Below are 21509 nucleotides of genomic sequence, written 5' to 3' on the forward strand. Positions count from 1 at the left end.
CCCTGATAGATAGCCCTCCTAGAACATGTTCACTTTTATAACTGCCACAAGTAGCAGAAGAGGATGATACGTACTGTGCTGTTTACTACCAGAGACTCACACTTCTGTGCTATCTTAAAACCTGATCTGGCAGAAGGTGTCTTACTCAAGTCTCTTTCACTTCCTTCAGAATTCTGGCCATTATTTTTTGTTGCAACTGTTCAAACTAGTTGTTTGTCTTTTGAGTTCAAGTTCAATCAATGCCATAACAAATAGCATCTCCCCCTCCTACTTCTTCCTTGAAAACAATAAAAATCACTCTGTAAGTATGGAACTGCTAGGGCCATAGCCCAATTTTCAGTGTGATATACAGTGGGGCAAAAAAGTATTTAGTCAGCCACCAATTGTGCAAGTTCTCCCACTTAAAAAGATGAGAGAGGCCTGTAATTTTCATCATAGGTACACTTCAACTATGACAGACAAAATGAGAAAAAAAATCCAGAAAATCACATTGTCGGATTTTTAATGAATTTATTTGCAAATTATGGTGGAAAATAAGTATTTGGTCACCTACAAACAAGCAAGATTTCTGGCTCTCACAGACCTGTAACTTCTTGTTTAAGAGGCTCCTCTGTCCTCCACTCGTTACCTGTATTAATGGCACCTGTTTGAACTTGTTATCAGTATAAAAGACACCTGTCCACAACCTCAAACAGTCACACTCCAAACTCCACTATGGCCAAGACCAAAGAGCTGTCAAAGGACACCAGAAACAAAATTTTAGACCTGCACCAGGCTGGGAAGACTGAATCTGCAATAGGTAAGCAGCTTGGTTTGAAGAAATCAACTGTGGGAGCAATTATTAGGAAATGGAAGACATACAAGACCACTGATAATCTCCCTCGATCTGGGGCTCCACGCAAGATCTCACCCCGTGGGGTCAAAATGATCACAAGAACGGTGAGCAAAAATCCCAGAACCACACGGGGGGACCTAGTGAATGACCTGCAGAGAGCTGGGACCAAAGTAACAAAGCCTACCATCAGTAACACACTACGCCGCCAGGGACTCAAATCCTGCAGTGCCAGACGTGTCCCCCTGCTTAAGCCAGTACATGTCCAGGCCCGTCTGAAGTTTGCTAGAGAGCATTTGGATGATCCAATTCAATTTTTCAATTCAATTTTATTTTATATAGCCCTTCGTACATCAGCTAATATCTCGAAGTGCTGTACAGACACCCAGCCTAAAAACCCAAACAGCTAGTAATGCAGGTGTAGAAGCACGGTGGCTAGGAAAAACTCCCTAGAAAGGCCAAAACCTAGGAAGAAACCTAGAGAGGAACCAGGCTATGAGGGGTGGCCAGTCCTCTTCTGGCTGTGCCGGGTGGAGATTATAACAGAACTATGCCAAGATGTTCAAAAATGTTCATAAGTGACAAGCATGGTCAAATAATAATCATGAATAATTTTCAGTTGGCTTTTCATAGCCGATCATCAAGAGTTGAAAAACAACAGGTCTGGGACAGGTGGCGGTTCCATAACCGCAGGCAGAACAGCTGAAACTGGAATAGCAGCAAGGCCAGGCGGACTGGGGACAGCAAGGAGTCACCACGGGCGGCAGTCCCGACGCATGGTCCTAGGGCCCAGGTCCTCCGAGAGAAAGAAAGAGAGAAGGAGAAAATTAGAGAGAGCCAAGATTTTCAAAATGTTCATAAATGACAAGCATGGTCAAATAATAATCAGGAATAAATCTCAGTTGGCTTTTCATAGCCGATCATTAAGAGTTGAAAACAGCAGGTCTGGGACAGGTAGGGGTTCCATAACCGCAGGCAGAACAGTTGAAACTGGAATAGCAGCAAGGCCAGGCGGACTGGGGACAGCAAGGAGTCACCGCGGCCGGTAGTCCCGACGTATGGTCCTAGGGCTCAGGTCCTCCGAGAGAAAGAAAGAGAGAAGGAGAAAATTAGAGAGCGCCAAGATTTTCAAAATGTTCATAAATGACAAGCATGGTCAAATAATAATCAGGAATAAATCTCAGTTGGCTTTTCATAGCCGATCATTAAGAGTTGAAAACAGCAGGTCTGGGACAGGTAGGGGTTCCGTAACCGCAGGCAGAACAGTTGAAACTGGAATAGCAGCAAGGCCAGGCGGACTGGGGACAGCAAGGTGTCATCATGCCCGGTAGTCCTGACATATGGTCCTAGGGCTCAGGTTCTCAGAGAGAAAGAGAGAACGAAAGAATTAGAGAGAGCATACTTAAATTCACACAGGACACTGGATAAGACAGGAGAAGTACTCCAGGTAACCAACTGACCCTAGCCCCCCGACACATAAACTACTGCAGCATAAATACTGGAGGCTGAGACAGGAGCGGTCAGGAGACACTGTGGCCCCATCCGAAGAAACCCCCGGACAGGGCCAAACAGGAAGGATATAACCCCACCCACTTTGCCAAAGCACAGCCCCCGCACCACTAGAGGGAAATCCTCAACCACCAACATTACAATCCGGAGACAAGGCCGAGTATAACCCACAAAGGTCTCCACCACAGCACAAACCAAGGGGGGGCGCCAACCCAGACAGGAAGATCACGTCAGTAACTCAACCCACTCAAGTGACGCACCCCTCCTAGGGACGGCATGAAAGAGCACCAGCAAGCCAGTGACTCACCAGCAAGCCAGCCCCTGTAACAGGGTTAGAGGCAGAGAATCCCAGTGGAGAGAGGGGAACCGGCCTGGCAGAGACAGCAAGGGCGGTTCGTTGCTCCAGAGCCTTTCCGTTCACCTTCACACTCCTGGGCCAGACTACACTCAACCATATGACCTACTGAAGAGATAAGTCTTCAGTAAAGACTTAAAGGTTGAGACCGAGTCTGCGTCTCTCACATGGGTAGGCAGACTGTTCCATAAAAATGGAGATCTATAGGAGAAAGCCCTGCCTCCCGCTGTTTGCTTAGAAATTCTAGGGACAATTAGGAGGCCTGCGTCTTGTGACCGTAGCGTACGTATTGGTATGTACGGCAGGACCAACTCGGAAAGATAGGTAGGAGCAAGCCCATGTAACGCTTTATAGGTTAACAGTAAAACCTTGAAATCAGCCCTTGCCTTAACAGGAAGCCAGTGTAGGGAAGCTAGCACTGGAGTAATATGATCAAATTTCTTGGTTCTAGTCAGGATTCTAGCAGCCGTATTTAGCACTAACTGAAGTTTATTTAGTGCTTTATCCGGGTAGCCGGAAAGTAGAGCATTGCAGTAGTCTAACCTAGAAGTAACAAATGCATGGATTAATTTTTCTGCATCATTTTTGGACAGAAAATTTCTAATTTTTGCAATGTTACGTAGATGGAAAAAAGCTGTCCTTGAAACAGTCTTGATGTGTTCGTCAAAAGAGAGATCAGGGTCAAGAGTAACGCCGAGGTCCTTCACAGTTTTATTTGAGACGACTTTACAACCATCAAGATGAATTGTCAGATTTAACAGAAGATCTCTTTGTTTCTTGGGACCTAGAACAAGCATCTCTGTTTTGTCCGAGTTTAAAAGTAGAAAGTTGTCAGCCATCCACTTCCTTATGTCTGAAACACAGGCTTCTAGCGAGGGCAATTTTGGGGCTTCACCATGTTTCATTGAAATGTACAGCTGTGTGTCATCCGCATAGCAGTGAAAGTTAACATTATGTTTTCGAATAACATCCCCAAGAGGTAAAATATATAGTGAAAACAATAGTGGTCCTAAAACGGAACCTTGAGGAACACCGAAATGTACAGTTGATTTGTCAGAGGACAGACCATTCACAGAGACAAACTGATATCTTTCCGACAGGTAAGATCTAAACCAGGCCAGAACTTGTCCGTGTAGACCAATTTGGGTTTCCAGTCTCTCCAAAAGAATATGGTGATCGATGGTGTCAAAGGCAGCACTAAGGTCTAGTAGCACGAGGATCCAGAAGAAGATTGGGAGAATGTCATATGGTCAGATGAAACCAAAATATAACTTTTTGGTAAAAACTCAACTCGTCGTGTTTGGAGGACAAAGAATGCTGAGTTGCATCCAAAGAACACCATACCTACTGTGAAGCATGGGGGTGGAAACATCATGTTTTGGGGCTGTTTTTCTGCAAAGGGACCAGGACGACTGATCTGTGTAAAGGAAAGAATGAATGGGGCCATGTATCGTGAGATTTTGAGTGAAAACCTCCTTCCATCAGCAAGGGCATTGAAGATGAAACGTGGCTGGGTCTTTCAGCATGACAATGATCCCAAACACACCGCCCGGGCAATGAAGGAGTGGCTTTGTAAGAAGCATTTCAAGGTCCTGGAGTGGCCTAGCTAGTCTCCAGATCTCAACCCCATAGAAAATCTTTGGAGGGAGTTGAAAGTCCGTGTTGCCCAGCAACAGCCCCAAAACATCACTGCTCTAGAGGAGATCTGCATGGAAGAATGGGCCAAAATACCAGCAACAGTGTGTGAAAACCTTGTGAAGACTTACAGAAAACGTTTGACCTCTGTCATTGCCAACAAAGGGTATATAACAAAGTATTGAGATAAACTTTTGTTATTGACCAAATACTTATTTTCCACCATAATTTGCAAATAAATTCATTAAAAATCCTACAATGTGATTTTCTGGATTTTCTTTTCTCATTTTGTCTGTCATAGTTGAAGTGTACCTATGATGAAAATTACAGGCCTCTCTCATCTTTTTAAGTGGGAGAACTTGCACAATTGGTGGCTGACTAAATACTTTTTTGCCCCACTGTAACTACAATCTCTCAATCATACATCATAAGTGAAAAACAACAATTAAAGGCACTTCCATTTGTTACGATGAGCGAAGTGGGGGAACCCAAGAGCAGACTCAGAAGAGGAAGCCGGGATGAATGCACAAAAAGGTTTATTGATCACAGAGAAATGGGGAGTGCAGAACCGGGATAGCTCAGATGAGTTGCAAAAACCAGGAGTGTAGAGTGAGGTTGGAGTTGGCTGAGTAGAACAGGGGAACAGGTCCTGAGGGGAATCCAAGGTAATAGCGGTGAGTGATATCCAGAGCAAGGTGGTTGGTGGTGAGATGTGGAACAGGAGACAGGAGCCAGAGAGGTAATGAGCAGAGATTACGATCTGGCAGCGTGGAGGTGGCAGGAAAGAGTATATGTAGAGGTCTTGATTTTTTTGGACGATTTGCAGCTGGTAGGGATCTGCTCTGAGTCCAGCACACCTGTCTCCAACCACACACACAGAGCGAGAGCGAGAGAGAGAGTATACAGGGGGAGTACTGCAAGTTAGGACGACACCGGATGGGTGTAGTGGAAGCAGATGTGACACCATTATGTGGTCTTGTGGTTTCTACGCATATTTAGTTATGAAATTGTAAGTCCAACTGTCGCTTGTGTTTTTTTCTCTCTGGCCTTATTTGAGTTCATCCAGTTTAGCTGGAATTAGCAGTTTAGCAAAGAGCTGGAATAAGTTAACATTTTCAAGTTTATTTGTGTAATTAACACTATACATTGCAAAGTCTTAATCACCTGAGCTCTCATAATAAAAACACAATATAAAACGCCAAAATATACAAAAAAGCAACAATGAAATGGTAAAATCTGATAATACATAAAGTAGTACAGTAAAAGAAAAAATGCCTAGTGTGACAAGTTATCTGTTCTGCCAGGATTGACCCACTGTACCCTGCACCCACATTCTACTCCTCACGGAGTGAAAAATGCAACCAAACTTTATGAGATGGTTTCTTTGACACAGATGAAGTCTAGTCATGGACTAAAAAGTATTAAACAACGGAGATGTGTTGCATAAGGCTGGTTTATGCATAATCAAGCCAAAATCTCATCGGCTGGCTATTATTGGAGAAAAAATAATAATAGGAGTAAATCTTTCACTCGGGACCAGTAGAGAAAAGGCTGAGGAAGATTATTTCCGCTCTCCTCCAACCCCCTGGATAAAGACCTTTCTGAAAATCACTGTTTAATCCGGCGCTCAGGAGGAAAATGGGCAGAAAAAAGATTACCTCATCTTAGTTTGGATCTTGGAAATGTCACATTGTAAGATTGGGAGGCTTGGGAAACCCAGGCAATGAAGTTGGGATTACACCCTGATTCTATTTTTATAAGACTCTAGGATCTCCTCACACTTCATTTGAAATTAAACTCACTTAAAGTATTGCTTTTGGAAAAAGTTTCTTTAGACGAGACATAAATGCACAAATACATTAGAGTAAATCATTATATACAGTAATATTTGTATTGTATTATACATCGGTTTATAGTACAATAATTTAAATACATGCTCCGGAACTTTGGCGACTACGAAATATTTTATAAACCTCCCGTTTTGGTCTGGATATGTCATTGTGTAGTTCGTACATGCATAATCTATGAGCAGAATTACTTTCTTACCTCAGTTAGCCACAACGTCCCTAGTTTTGAAGTCTGTTCCCACCATGTTTCCACCCATCCAGGACATCTATACTGAACAAAAATATACAGGCAATGATTTCAACAATTTTACTGAGTTACAGTTCATATAAGGAGATCAGTCAATTTAAATAAATTCATTAGGCCCTAATCTATGAATTTCACAAGACTGGGCAGGGGCGCAGCCATGGGTGGGCCTGGGAGGGGCATAGGCCCTCCCAGGCATAGACTTCGGACCCAGGCCCACCCACTGGGGAGCCAGGCCTAACCAATCAGAATGAGTTTTCCCCACGAAGCTAGATGTGGAGGTCCTGGGATGGCGTGGCTAAACGTGGTCTCCGGTTGTGAGGCCAGTTGGACGTACTGCCTAATACTCTTACAATTCCAAGGCTCTGTATGGGCTTTGTTTATTCAAATTGATCCCTGTGGCTGTTTCATCAGACTTATACAATGCATTTGGAAAGAATTCAGACCCATGAACTTTTTCTAAAATGAATGAAATACATGTTTTTTCCTCATCAATCTACACACAATACCCCATAATGACAAAGCGAAAACAGTTATTCAAGAATTTTTGGGGCTAATGTATTAAAATAAAAAACAGATACCTCATTTACATACGTTTTCAGACCCTTTGATATGAGACTCGGAATTGAGCTCAGGTGCATCCTGTATGCATTGATCATCCTTGAGATGTTTCTACAACTTGATTGGAGTCCACCTGTGGTAAATTAAATTGATTGGACATGATTTGGATAGGCACACACCTGTCTATATAAGGTTCCACAGTTGACAGTGCATGTCAGAGCAAAAAGAAAGCCATGAGGTTGAATGAATTGTTGGTTGAGCTCTGATACAGGATTGTGTCGAGGCACAGATCTGGGGAAGGGTACCAAGACATTTCTGCAGCATTGAAAGTCCCCAAGAACACAGTGGCCTCCATCATTCTTAAATGGAAGAAATTTGGAACCACCAACACTCTTCCCATAGCTGGCTGCCTGGCCAAACTGAACAATCGGGGGAGAAGGGTCTTGGTGAGGGTGGTGATGTTGACAGGAGTTGTGCACATGAGTCATGCATCAAACAATAGGCGTAGGGCCTAACTAAGCATACAGCATCGATTTAAAGACATGTTTGGGAGCTGTTAATTTCCCTACTGACATGCAGTCTCTATACTAGGCAATCTCTTATAGGTCTAATGGTAACACCATTACATGTTAGTTGAGTGTAACATGCTGGAAAGATGCAATTCTGATGCTGTTCAACACAATGTGGACATGACTTGTTTATTTTCTCACTCTTTTGCAATATGAAATAAAATGTGTCCCCTTCTCTTTTGTAGCTTTAATTATGTAAAAGTGATTTTCCCAACATCTTACAGGCCTGGGCAATTCCAGTCCTCTGATTTGTGTCACACTTTTCCCCCATCACAGCTGATTTAAACTAATTGCATTCCAAACTGAAGGTCATGATAATTTGATTATTGGAGTCAGGTGTGTTAGCTGGGGCTGTGGCAAAAGTGTGACACCAATCAAGCCCCTGAGGACTGGAGTTGCCCAGGCCTGCGGGTACAGTAATATACTGCTAGATTCGAATGGATGCCTTTGTGTTAGTGTCTATTCTGTGTAAAGCATTTGCACCTACATCCATCTGTTTGTTGTTCTACACTAAAAGCAAACCCTTGGTGTTTTACCGGATGTTGTATTCTGTATTTATATTGCAAAGTCCTGCTAGTTCTGTATGGTGTTTGTTCTTGTCTGAACCATGTTCAACCAAATCATCAAATTAAACAACTAACTGATAGAACATCTGCATAATAATGACTTAGTCCTGGTTCTGTCATCTGCCTTGTGAACAACAAGTACACTCTTTTATTTGATTTTTTTTTTACCCCTTTATCTCCCCAATTTCGTGGTGTCCACTTGGTAGTTACAGTCTTGTCCCATCGGTGCAAGCCGCACTGCTTCTTGACACAATGTCCGCTTAACCCGGAAGCCAGCCGCACCAATGTGTCGGAGGAAACACCGTACACCTGGTGACCGTGTCAGCGTGCATTGCGCCCAGCCCGCCACAGGAGTCGCCAAATGCGCGCTGCCCCATGGGTCTCCCGGTTGTCGGCAGGCTGTGACAGAGCCTGGACTCTAACCAGGATCGCTAGTGGCACAGCTAGCACTGCGATGCGCCACTCGGGAGGCCCCCAACAAGTACACTCTTGCACTTTCTGTTGTGATCTAACTTTATGAATACGGGCCCTTGTCTAGTTGCCATTTTGTCATGAAATGATGAGCTTGAAGAAGGGTCAGGTTCACCACAAAGCATGTCTCCTAAACGAAGCAGCCCTCAGTCTCCCCCTTTTCATTAGAAATGCTGTCATGGTCATTTTAAACTGCATTCTCAGACAGTGTGTCCCCAATGTGCTTTTCTGGCGGGGTAATCCCTCCATACCCACAAGAGCACTCACATGCGCACGCACACGGCACCAAGGGGCCAAGCATGGGGGGCTATCTGCACATCTGAGATTGTCTTTTTGTGCACAAATTAATACAGGGGCTTTGTTGGCGCTGCCTGGAGTATTTTGTGTGAGCATACACATCATCCTCCCTCTACATGAGGGCAGCGCAGGGTAATACTTGGTCCAGTGTAACTGAGTACAGCCCTGACATTAAAACTAGTACACCAACTGGCTGTAGCATGGCTCTTAAACTACTGGAGTGACAGCGTTTGTGATTAAAAGTGAAAATGTCAGGTGTCCTGCTGCTATGCTCCTCTATGCGGTATATTTGAGTCTCTGAGACACAGTCGCTGTGACAAAGTAAATCGTTGTGACTTACAGTACAGCAGGGAATTCCGCTCATTTCTCGTGTAGTAGACTGCCACAACTAGAGGAGTGTGGGTTGTGGTCTTATTTACTACCAAATGTATTTTAAGACTAATGCTGTGATGAGTTGTGCCAACTCACAAAATAAAGAATTATTGGAGAAGGAGACCAAGGAGACCCGAAACAAAAACAAAGAGGGGAAGAATGGAAGAATTGTGAAGTTAACCATGTGGGGTGTACTTGTTGACATTCTGAGTAAGCCAGTCAGCTATGCAACAAACCACACAAGAAAGCAATATTGGAGAAGACTGAAATACTAAACCAGAACAAGGGAAGAATTGTAAAGTTAGCTATGTGGGGTGTACTTGTTGACATCCGGAATAATAATCTAACTATGCCAGACAGAGTAGAACAGTGTTGTGACAGAGGAGTGATACACCAACCCACACATTTACATTTACATTTAAGTCATTTAGCAGACGCTCTTATCCAGAGCAACTTACAAATTGGTGCATTCACCTTATGATATCCAGTGGAACAACCACTTTACAATAGTGCATCTAACTCTTTTAAGGGGGGGGGGGGGTTAGAAGGATTACTTTATCCTATCCTAGGTATTCCTTAATAATAATAATAATAATGTGCAGTCAAAATAAATTGTGAGCCAGGGCAACACATTGGCTAAAGGCAAAGCACAAAACTCACTGACCGGCCACCCTTGAGAGACGATCAGCAACCAAGTTGTCCTTCCAACTTCCTTCACACAGTGAAGTCTTGATGGAAAGAGGCCACAAACAGAGCTAGGGAAACCATGTGAAGCCATGTGCGGTGTACTTGCTGACAACCACAGCAGAGCAGCAGAGGAAGCAATATTGGAGAAGACCAAAATAAGACTTGGAAGAATTGTGAAGTTAGCCATGTGGGGTTCCTTGTTGACAACCACAGCAGAGCTTCGTGCCGGAGGAGAGATGGAAGGAATTGGTGGTCTCCCCTGTGTGTGGGCATTGCAGCACTGGGGCATAAAGCGCCACTCAAATTTACCCAGAAGCTGTATGAAGGCAAGTGCCGAAGGCCCAAAACGTGTTGATTTCAACAATAAATACTCATTTTTTAAGACATTTCCCCATGTCCAACCAAGAGTTGCTGTATTTTTCATCATGATAATGAAAAATCACTCACCATGAAGAACCTCTGTCCTGTCCTCAAAAAGCACAGTCAGCCTCAGCTAGGCTAATCCTCTTTACCCATGTTTAATCATTAACACAGCCCAAGCACTGCTTACCCCCTGCCTAACATGGTCCCACCACATTATCAACAACCCAGCTCTGTAACCCCACCAGCCTGACAAACAGCCATCTCTATAGAAATCATCATGGTCCCCCTTTGTGAGCACAAATTCATTTTTTAAAGATTGAAGCTGTAATAGCTTCTCCATTTCGTTAAGAGTATTTTAACTTAAGCAAACTGTTTTCCACTCTGCAATGTGACTTGAAATTATGCTATCACCACATACACTGAGTGTACAAAACATTAGGAACACCTTCCTAATATTGAGTTGCACCCCCTTTTGCACTCAGAACAGCCTCAATGTGTCGGTATATGGACTCTGCAAGGTATTGAAAGCAGTATCCAAAGGAATACCCATACTGACACCAATGGCTGGATATCTTTTGGGTGGTGGACCATTTATGATTACACACGGGAAACTGTTGAGCGTGAAAACCCCAATGGATTTCACAAATGACATCAATAAGGGATCATAGATTTCACCTGGATTGACCTGGTGAGTCTATGTCATGGAAAAAGTAGGTGCTTGTAATGTTGTGTATACTCAGTGTATACCTGGCTATTACAACAGATCAAATATTTTTTACCAAATTCGTAGTTACTGCACTTTTCCTTTGTAGGGCAGAATAATGCTCATATTAAATCAATCTATGATCATCATCGAGCATCACTTGTGTGTCCCAATCTTCATAATACGTTCACTTAACAACTGTGACGTGCAGTGTATATGGGAGACAGTACGCAACTCTGCATCGGATGCACTTAAAATGCGCTGCTACTCACAAAACATTTCAGATATACAGTTGAAGTCGGAAGTTTACATACACTTACCTAAGTGTATGTAAACTTCCGACTTCAACTGTATATCTGAAATGTTTTGTGAGTAGCAGCGCATTTTAAGTGCATCCGATGCATACTCACAAAACATTTCAGATATACAGTTGAAGTCGGAAGTTTACATACACTTAGGTTGGAGTCATTAAAACTAGTTTTTCTACCAAACTATAGTTTTGGCAAGTCAGTTAGGACATCTACTTTGTGCATGACACAAGTCATTTTTCCAACAATTGTTTACAGACAGATTATTTCACTCATAACTCACTGTATCACAATTCCAGTGGGTCAGAAGTTTACATACACTAAGTTGACTGTGCCTTTAAACAGCTTGGAAAATTCCAGAAAATTATGTCATGGCTTTAGAAGCTTCTGATAGGCTAATTTGTCACGCCCTGACCATAGAGAACCATTGTTGCTCTTTGGTATAGTAGGTCAGGGCGTGACTAGGGGGGGATTTAGTATATGTATGTCTATGTTTTATTCTAGTTTATTATTTATATGTGGGTATTTTAGTTTTCATATTTCTAGGTTGGTGTGCTTGATATGGTTCCCAATTAGAGGCAGCTGGTTATCGTTGTCTCTAATTGGTGATCATATTTAAGTAGCATTTTTTCCACCTGTGTTTTATAGGATATTGTTTTGAGTTAGTGCACGTAGCACCTCTGTAGTCACTGTTCGTTGTTTGTTTCATTCTTTCTTTGTTGTTTTGTGCGTTTTCAAATAAATATTATGTGGAAACCATATCGCGCTGCAGTTTGGTCCGATATTTATTCCAGCGAACGTGACATAATTGACATAATTTGAGTCATTTCAAGGCTTACCTTCAAACTCAGTCCCTCTTTGCTTGACATCATGGGAAGAACTCAGAACTCAGGAAAGAAATTGTTGTCACGTTCCTGACCTATTGTTCCTTTTTCTTTTATTTATTTAGTTGGTCAGGGCGTGAGTTGGGGTGGGTTGTCTTTGTGTGTTTTGTCTAGTTTAGGGTGTGTGTATTGTTTAAGGGGTTTTTAGTATGTATGGGGTTGTGTTCAATGTAGGTGTTTAGGAAAGTCTATGGTTGCCTGATTTGGTTCTCAATCAGAGACAGCTGTTTATTGTTGTCTCTGATTGGGAGCCATATTTAAGGCAGCCATAGGCTTTAGGTGTTTGTGGGTAATTGTCTATGTTCTATGTTGCATGTGTGCACTAGTTCTTTCATAGCTTCACGTTCGTCTGTTTGTTTTGTTTCGTTTTCCTTCTTATAATAAAAAGAAGACGTCTTATTTTTCACACGCTGCGTTTTGGTCCTCTCTCTCTTATCAAGACGATCGTGACAGAATTACCCACCAAACAAGGATCAAGCAGCGTGATCAGCGGCAACAGGAGCAACGCAAGGAGGAATGGCAATGGGAGCGTAATCTGGACTACACTACGTGGGAGGAGATCGACAGGTGGGCGATAGACCCAGGGCGAATGCCGGAGCCCGCCTGGGATTCTCTGGCGCAGTGCGAGGAGGGATACCGGCGAATGGAGGCAGCAAAACGACGCGGTAGGAAGCCTGTGAGTCAGCCCAAAAAAATTATTGGGGGGGGGGCTTAAAGGGAGTGTGGCGAAGTCAGGTAGGAGACCTGCGCATACTCCCTGTACTTACCGTGGAGAGCGAGAGTACGGGCAGAGACCGTGTTACGCAGTAGAGCGCATGGTGTCTCCTGTACGTGTTCATAGCCCGGTGCGGGTTATTCCACCTCCCCGCACTGGTAGTGCTAGATTGGGCATTGAGCCAGGTGCCATGAAGCCGGCTCAACGCGTCTGGTCTCCAGTGCGTCTACTCGGGCCGGCATACATGGCACCAGCCTTACGCATGGTGTCCCCGGTTCGCCTACATAGCCCGGTGCGGGTTATTCCATCTCCCCGCACTGGTCGGGCGACGGGGAGCATTCAACCAGGTAAGGTTGGGCAGGCTCGGTGCTCAAGGGAGCCAGTACGCCTGCACGGTCCGGTATTTCCGGCGCCACCTCCCCGCCCCAGCCCAGTACCACCAGTGCCTACACAACGCACCAGGCTTCCTGTGCGTCTCCAGAGCCCTGTTCCTCTTCCCCGCACTAGCCTTGAGATGCGTGTCCCCAGTCCGGTACCATCAGTTCCGGCACCACGCACTAGGCCTAATGTGCGTCTCCAGGGTCAAGTATGCCCTGTTCCTTCTCCCCGCACTAGCCTTCAGGTGCGTGTCCCCAGCCCGGTACCACCAGTTCCGGCACCACGCACCAGGCCTACAGTGCGCCTCAGCCGGCCTGAACTGCCCGTCTGCCCAGCGGCGCCTGAACTGCCCGTCTGCCCAACGGCGCCTGAACTGCCCGTCTGCCCAACGGCGCCTGAACTGCCCGTCTGCCCAACGGCGCCTGAACTGCCCGTCTGCCCAACGGCGCCTGAACTGCCCGTCTGCCCAACGGCGCCTGAACTGCCCGTCTGCCCAACGGCGCCTGTACTGCCCGTCTGCCCAACGCCGTCTGAACTGTCCGTCTGCCATGAGCCTTCAAAGCCGCCCGTCTGCCATGAGCCTTCAGAGCCGTCCGCCAGACAGGAGCAGCCAGAGCCGTCCGCCAGACAGGAGCAGCCAGAGCCTTCCGCCAGACAGGAGCAGCCAGAGCCTTCCGCCAGACAGGATCAGCCAGAGCCTTCCGCCAGACAGGATCAGCCAGAGCCTTCCGCCAGACAGGATCAGCCAGAGCCTTCCGCCAGACAGGATCAGCCAGAGCCTTCCGCCAGACAGGATCAGCCAGAGCCTTCCGCCAGACAGGATCAGCCAGAGCCTTCCGCCAGCCAGGATCAGCCAGATCCGTCCGCCAGCCATGAGCAGTCCAGCCAGGATCCGCCAGAGCCGTCTATGTTCTATGTTGCATGTGCACTAGTTCTTTCATAGCTTCACGTTCGTCTGTTTGTTGTTTTGTTTTGTTTTCCTTCTTATAATAAAAAGAAGATGTCTTATTTTTCACACGCTGCGTTTTGGTCCTCTCTCTCTTATCAAGACGATCGTGACAATTGTCTGGTTCATCCTTAGGAGCAATTTCCAAACGCCTGAAGGTACCACGTTCATCTGTACAAACAATAGTACGCAAGTGTAAACACCATGGGACCACGCAGCCGCTCAAGAAGGAGACGCATTCTGTCTCCTTGAGATGAACGTACTTTGGTGTGAAAAGCGCAAATCAATCTCAGAACAACAGCAAAGGACCTTGTGAAGATGCTGGAGGAAACAGGTACAAAAGTATCTATATCCACAGTAAAATTTGTCCTATATTGACGTAACCTGAAAGGCCACTCAGCAAGGAAGAAGCCACTGCTTCAAAACCGCCATAAAAAAGCCAGACTACGGTTTGCAACTGCACATGGGGACCAAGATCGTACTTTTTGAAGAAATGTCCTCGGGTTTGATGAAACAAAAATAGAAATGTTTGGCCATAATAACCATCTTTATGTTTGGAGAAAAAAGGGGGAGGCTTGCAAGCCGAAGAACACCATCCCAACCGTGAAGCACGGGGGTGGCAGCATCATGTTGTGGGGGTGCTTTGCTGCAGGAGGGACTGGTGCACTTCACAAAATAGATGGCATCATGAGGCAGGAAAATTATGTGGATATATTGAAGCAACATCTCAAGACATCAGTCAGGAAGTTAAAGCTTGGTCGCAAATGGCTTCCAAATGGACAATGACCCCAAGCATACTTCCAAAGTTGTGGCAAAATGGCTTAAGGACAACAAAGTCAAGGTATTGGAGTGGCCATCACAAAGCTCTGACCTTAACACTATATAAAATTTGTGGGCAGAACTCCTTGCTAGCACATGAAACATGAAAAAGCATGTGCGAGCAAGGAGGCCTACAACCTGACTTAGTTACACCAGCTCTGTCAGGAGGAATGGGCCAAAATTCACCCAACTTATTGGGGGATGCTTGTGGAAGGCTACCCAAAACGTTTGACCCAAGTTAAGCAATTTAAAGGCAATGCTACCAAATACTAATTGAGTGTATGTAAACTTCTGACCCACGGGGTATGTGATAAAAAAAAGCTGAAATATATCATTATCTCTACTATTATTCTGACATTTCACATTCATAAAATAAAGTGGTAAACTTTTTATTTTATGAATGTGAAATGTCTGAATAATAGTAGAGAAATATATTTTTCAGCTTTTATTTCTGTCATCACATACCCCGTTGGTCAGAAGTTTACATACACTCAATTAGTATTTGGTAGCATTGCCTAAGACCGGGAATTCTTACTAGGATTAAATGTCAGGAATTGTGAAAAACTGAGTTTAAATGTATTTCGCTAAGGCGTACGTACATTTCTGACTTCAACTGTTAATGCAACCGGTATCTTAGTGGAAGACACACAAAGGATGCCGTTTCAACTTTGTTACACTGTCAGTAATTACACTGCTATTTTATTAATAGCATAAATGAGAAGTATAGTAAACTAACAAATTAAAATGGCATATACTGCTCTTTGCTTTGGTATTACCCTGCAATGTAGAAACATATCATGGCAAGGAAGAAGGCAGGAACTGCCATTTTTAAGGGTCAAAGGTCATGTCAGATGTCAGGGTCAACATGAATAAAACATTTACTCATAGTAATGCAACAGAACACTACATCTCCAATGATCTCCCTAGAATTAATTTGGCTGGACAATTAAAAAACTTTCAAGACATTTTTCTCAGTTCCACGCTATGAGCAGTTACTGCCTTTTTTCTTGGGAGGGCAGTATCAGCACAAGTAGATCTGGGGCTAGGCTACTGCAGTATGACCTTCCCAGTATTGTATGTTGGTGTAAACCTCCTGTTGCTCACCCCTCTCCTCTGTGTTTACCAACCTACCTGTTGTCCTATCTACACCTGTTCTGTTGAGCAAAAGCATGCAGACTTACTACTCAAATCTGAGTTTGATATTAAAGGGTCACTGAAGGGTCATTAATGGATAAACGGAGGGATGTATTGGTGGATTGAGGGAGGGAACAAAGGGTGGATGAGTTGAGGGAGAGAGGAGTGGATGTATTGGGTGGTAGTATATGTGCGGGTATGGGTTAGGCTACTGTATGGCTGAATTGAGTTAGAATGAGGAGGTGTTGTTGACTGCCCCACAGTGCAGCTGTAACCAGGGTTTCTGACTGTCCTTGTTCACTGACCTGAAACCCAATATATCCAAGAGATTCATTGTTGTTTTTTTACTGCAGTATTTTTGTTCAATTCTCTTTTTATAGTGTCATTCCTTGTAGACCACAACATTGTACCATAGCTACAGATTGTAGGCTAAGACAGAACATCTCTATGGGACAAAACACTTGCTGTTATTTCACTGCAAGGAGTCCCATCAACCCTAAGGGTATATATTAAAATGGACGTTTAACCTTTTTTTCTTTAAACTTTACTTTTAAAACTTTCCAGCCTTTCAGCAAGACGCACTTTTTTATCAGTCAAATTGACCTCACTTAACACATCTACACTGCTCAGGGAGTCAGTCAACAGCAGTTGAAAGCCTCAGCCCTCAGCTATAATAAGCTCAACATGGCCCCTCTGAATCAAGCCAATTACTCTGTCCATGTCACTGCACATACATTTCCCTGTCTTGTCTCTCTAACAACTTTAAATGGGCTGTAGAAGTCTGGCTGACAAATTGAGCTCCAACAGTTTATGCAGCAGTGATGTAGGCCAAGAATGAGTGACTCTGAGAGGCTTCGAGAAAGTTTTGCTCAGAAGTATCTCATGTAGATCAAACATGCCTCTAATATGTAGAATACGGAATTATGTGAGCTCATCTGTGATAATTTCCTACCACTTTTATTTCCTGTTGTGTAGGTCCAGCCCCAGCGAATGAGAAGGAGTGCCCAATGAGCACCATGAGTAGTGAGGCCTCCAACTACACAGGCGGCTCAGACTACGCTACTCACCCCAGTAGCCCCGTAGCAAGAGTGAGTTATATTGATTACTCACACACAAGCATGCTCACGCACACTCACACAAACACACACATGAAGGGACAAACTATAATGATCTAGATTCTAGAGTAACTTAACATCAATGTGAGTGTATAATTTACTCATTTTCAGCCCTCAAGATCCTCAAAAAAAATTCACAACTTTGGGAAGAGATCTAACTCGATAAGAAGGAACCCCAATGCGGCGGAAATCAAGAGTAACTGGCTTTACAAACAGGTGAGTGTGTGTGTTGATGGCTTTGTATAGCAGTATACAGTAGTCACTACAGTGAATCAATCTATGAGTCAGGGAGACAAAGGGTGTTTCTCAAAATGCATACTACCATGCTCCGATCATGCAAATTGGAGAACGGGAGGATCTGAGTATGAGTCCAAATCAAAGTATGCGAAACGGAGCATGCAAGGCATACATTTTTTTTTCTTGAAATCAATGGCGGCCATTATTTGAGCTGAAGCGAGAGAAAATACATTCCGACTTTGGAATTAAATGTTGCCTATTCACATCTCATATGTTGCCTGACTACAATATTTTATCTTGATACGTTAATAAATATATGCTGTGCTAATTTTAGCATGTTTACCTTAGATCACAAGCCCATAATAAGTCAATAGGGCTAACTGGCTAGCTACTACTGTTAGCTAGCCTGATAGCCACGAAGAATCTATCTTGCATAATCTGGTCATTTTTTCCTGTTTAACTAGCTGGCTAGCTAGATTATTACGATTCACATATTTAGCTGATAATTATGAAGTAAAACTTTTGCTTTGTGTATATCTTGTTTTGTCTATTGTTGCCATTGTCCTGGCTGGAAGAAGGATAAGTGAATAGGGAGGTGAAGTGTAAGGTAATACAGTAGTGCAAGTGCTTCTCTAATGCTTTATGCATTCTTCACACTCTCGTCCTCACAAGAACATGCTCAGGAGAACGTCGTCGGAGAATGCACTCGGAGCATGAGAGTGTGGAGCACGGTAGTATGCATATTGAGAAACACTCAGAGTCTTGACATGTACTTTTTGAAATTACGTAATTGTTGTTTTTGATTATTGGGAAAGCTGGTATAACTGACCTCAACCTACACTATATTTACACAAAAGTATGTGGACACGTTTTCAAATTAGTGGATTCGGCTATTTCAGCCACACCTATTCCTGGCAGGTGTATAAAATCGAGCACACAACCATGCAATCTCCACAAACAAACATTGGCAGTAGAATGGCCTAACTGAAGAGCTCAGTGACTTTCAATGTTGCACCATCATAGGATGCCACCTTTCCAACAAGTCAGTTCGTAAAATTTCTGCCCTGTTAGAGCTGCCCCGGTCAACTGTAAGTGCTGTTATTGTGAAGTGAAAATGTCTAGGAGCAACAATGGCTTAGCCGCGAAGTGATAGGCCACACAAGCCCACAGAACGGAACCGCCGAGTGCTGAAGTGCGTAGGGTGTAAAAATCTTCTGTCCTCGGTTGCAACACTCACTACCATGTTCCAAACTGCCTCTGGAAGCAATGGGTTTCTATGGCCCAGCAACCGCACACAAGCCTAAGATCACCATGCCCAATTCCAAGTGTCGGCTGGAGTGGTGTAAAGCTCGCTGCCATAAGACTCTGGAGCAGTGGAAACGCATTTTCTGGAGTGATCGTCCGCAGTCCAACGGATGAATCTGGGTTTAGCGGATTCCAGGTGAACGCTACCTGCCCCAAAGCAGTGCCAACTGTAAAGTTTGGTGGAGGAGGAATAATGGTCTGTGGACGGTTTTTGTTTTTTACCCCATTTTCTCCGTAGTTTCGTGATATCCAATTGGTAGTTAGTCTTGTCCCATCGCTGAAATTCCCGTACGGACTCGTGAGAGGCGAAGGTCGAGACCCATGCGTCCTCCAAAACACGACCCTGCCAAGCCGCACCGCTTCTTTACACACTGCTCGCTTAACCCGGAAGCCAGCCACACTAACGTGTTGGAGGAAACACCGTACAACTGGCGACCGTGTCAACGTGCATGCTCCCGGTCCACCACAGGAGTCGCTAGAGCGCGATGGGACAAGGACATACCGGCCGGCCAAAACCTCCTCTATCCGCTGGGCCAATTGTGTGTCTCGTCATGTGTCTCCCGGTCTTGGCTGGCTGCAACACAGCCCAGCATCGAACCCAGATCTGTAGTGACGCCTCAAGCAGTGCAGTGCCTTAGACCGCTGCTCCACTCGGGAGGACCTATGAAGGGAAATCTTAATGCTACAGCATACAATGACATTCTAGACGATTCTGTACTTCCAACTTTGTGGCAACAGTTTCGGGAAGGCCCTTTACAGTTTCAGCATGACAATGCCCCCATGCACAAAGCGAGGTCCATACAGAAATGGTTTGTCGAGATCGGTATGGAAGAACTTGACTGGCCTGCACAGAACCCTGACCTCCACCCCATCGAACATCTTTGGTGTGAATTGGAACGCTGACTGCGAGCTAGGCCTAATCGCACAACATCAGTGGCCGATCTCACTAATGCTCTTGTGGTTGAATGGAAACAAGTCCCCGCAGCAATGTTCCAACATCTTTTGGAAAGCCTTCCCAGAAGGGTGGAGGCTGTTATAGCAGCAAAGGGGAGACCAACTCCATATTAATTCCCATGATTTTGGAATGAGATGTTCGTCGAGCAGGTGTCCACGTACTTTTGGTCATGTAGTGTACCTCAAATCTTCACTCTACAGCACAAAATATACACTATTTTCAAGTTCTCTCCTATTGTGCCATTCCCTCCTCTTCTATGAATAATGTAGAGGGGCTTACGTTCCCTCCCTGTGCTGTCAGAGTTTGATCAACAGTCTAAAGATGGGCAGCACAATGGAATCTTTCCATTGTCTTACAGGATCTTGTACAGCCTCTAGCCTTTCTGCTCTGCTCTGCCAGTCAAAGAGAGTGTGTGTGTGTGTGCCAGTCAAGCAATGCAAAGCAATATTTAAATAGCAGTTTCCTTAATCACAGTTCCATGGTTACATACACCAAGGCCTGTACTCATAAAGCGTAGGAGTGCTGATCTAGAATGAGGTTCACCCTGCACATTTCATCGTGTTCATTATTGATCAAAAAGCATAACTGATCGTAGATCAGCACTCCTCTGAGATGAGACTATTTGTGAATAGCAGCCCCAGGTTGAAGAGTGGTGAGCCTAAGGGAGACGGGTAGCCAGAGGGGTCCTTCTTATTCTTTTACACTCTTGCACAAAGTAAGTCCTCCTCATTTAGTTGTGATTACGACGGTGCACAGTTGACCCAAGACCCAGGGCTTTTACTCCATACAGCTGGCAGCAGATGTTTGGAAGGGGTCCCCATTTGAGCTGATGGTGTGTGGGCATGCACATGCAAGTGTGAGTGTGCAAGTTTGTTAATGTTTTTTCTTCGAGGGGACTTCATTCAGGGTGATCGTAGTAGTTCAAGTTCAGAGGGAGAGATGTGGATTTACACTTCTCTTCTGGTTCCATTCATTCAAATGTGCAATCTATTGAAGTTCTGTTCTCTGCTGAAAAGGGCTGCAGCACTACTTCAATTGAGTCAGGCTGAGCACCACATAATGTCACACTGATTCATTGTGAAGGCCTAACATGTGTTCCAAATGGTACCCTATTCCCTACATAGTGTAATACTTTTGACCAGAGCCCGGGCCCATAGGGCTCTGGTCTAAAGTAGTGCACTATGTAGGGAATAGGGAGCCATTTGAGACACATCCCTAATTATTCTCTTCCCGCCCAGCCCAAGCTCTATTACTAGCCGTGTGTGATCTATTTGACAAACATGACGGTTTGAGAATGGAATGGTACCTCATTCATGAACGCAAAGCACAGTCATGACATTCAGGAATAGAATCATAAGGGAGCCAGGTTGGTGGTGGATTCTGTTATTGGAACAAAGATATTTCAATACATCTCAATACTGCCATAGAAAAAAAATGCCACATGTTCAAATGCATATACCACCCGGGAATGTTTGTAAATGTCTGATCTGCAAATGTACTGGGAGCATATGTCTATGTATTGTAGTGTAATGCCACCAGAACCAGCCAACCACATGCCAGGCAAGTTTACAGATGGATAAACATTGGTGGCCTGAGGATTTTCCACTAAATGGTAATGAGAGTGAGTTAAAATCACTCTGGGTCCGTGCTGGTTACAGAATCGAGTCCTAGATTGTAGTTCTGGAATCCTAGATTATTTTAA

General features: G+C 44.5%; 1 protein-coding gene across 7 annotated transcripts in view; it reads left to right on the plus strand.

Moving 5' to 3' along the window:
* LOC139540430 (pleckstrin homology domain-containing family A member 5-like) overlaps positions 1-21509 on the plus strand; it is a 118348-nt gene that overhangs the window by 37072 nt on the left and 59767 nt on the right. For all 7 annotated transcript variants that reach the window (XM_071344236.1, XM_071344237.1, XM_071344240.1 and 4 more), the window contains exons 2-3: positions 17171-17283; positions 17422-17526. In XM_071344236.1, the coding sequence (XP_071200337.1) occupies positions 17203-17283; positions 17422-17526 (186 nt within the window). In that variant the 5' untranslated portion in view covers positions 17171-17202. The remainder of the gene's footprint in view (positions 1-17170; positions 17284-17421; positions 17527-21509) is intronic.

The sequence above is a fragment of the Salvelinus alpinus genome, chromosome 15 (genome assembly GCF_045679555.1).
Source record: "Salvelinus alpinus chromosome 15, SLU_Salpinus.1, whole genome shotgun sequence".
NCBI classification, from domain to species: Eukaryota; Metazoa; Chordata; class Actinopteri; order Salmoniformes; family Salmonidae; genus Salvelinus; species Salvelinus alpinus.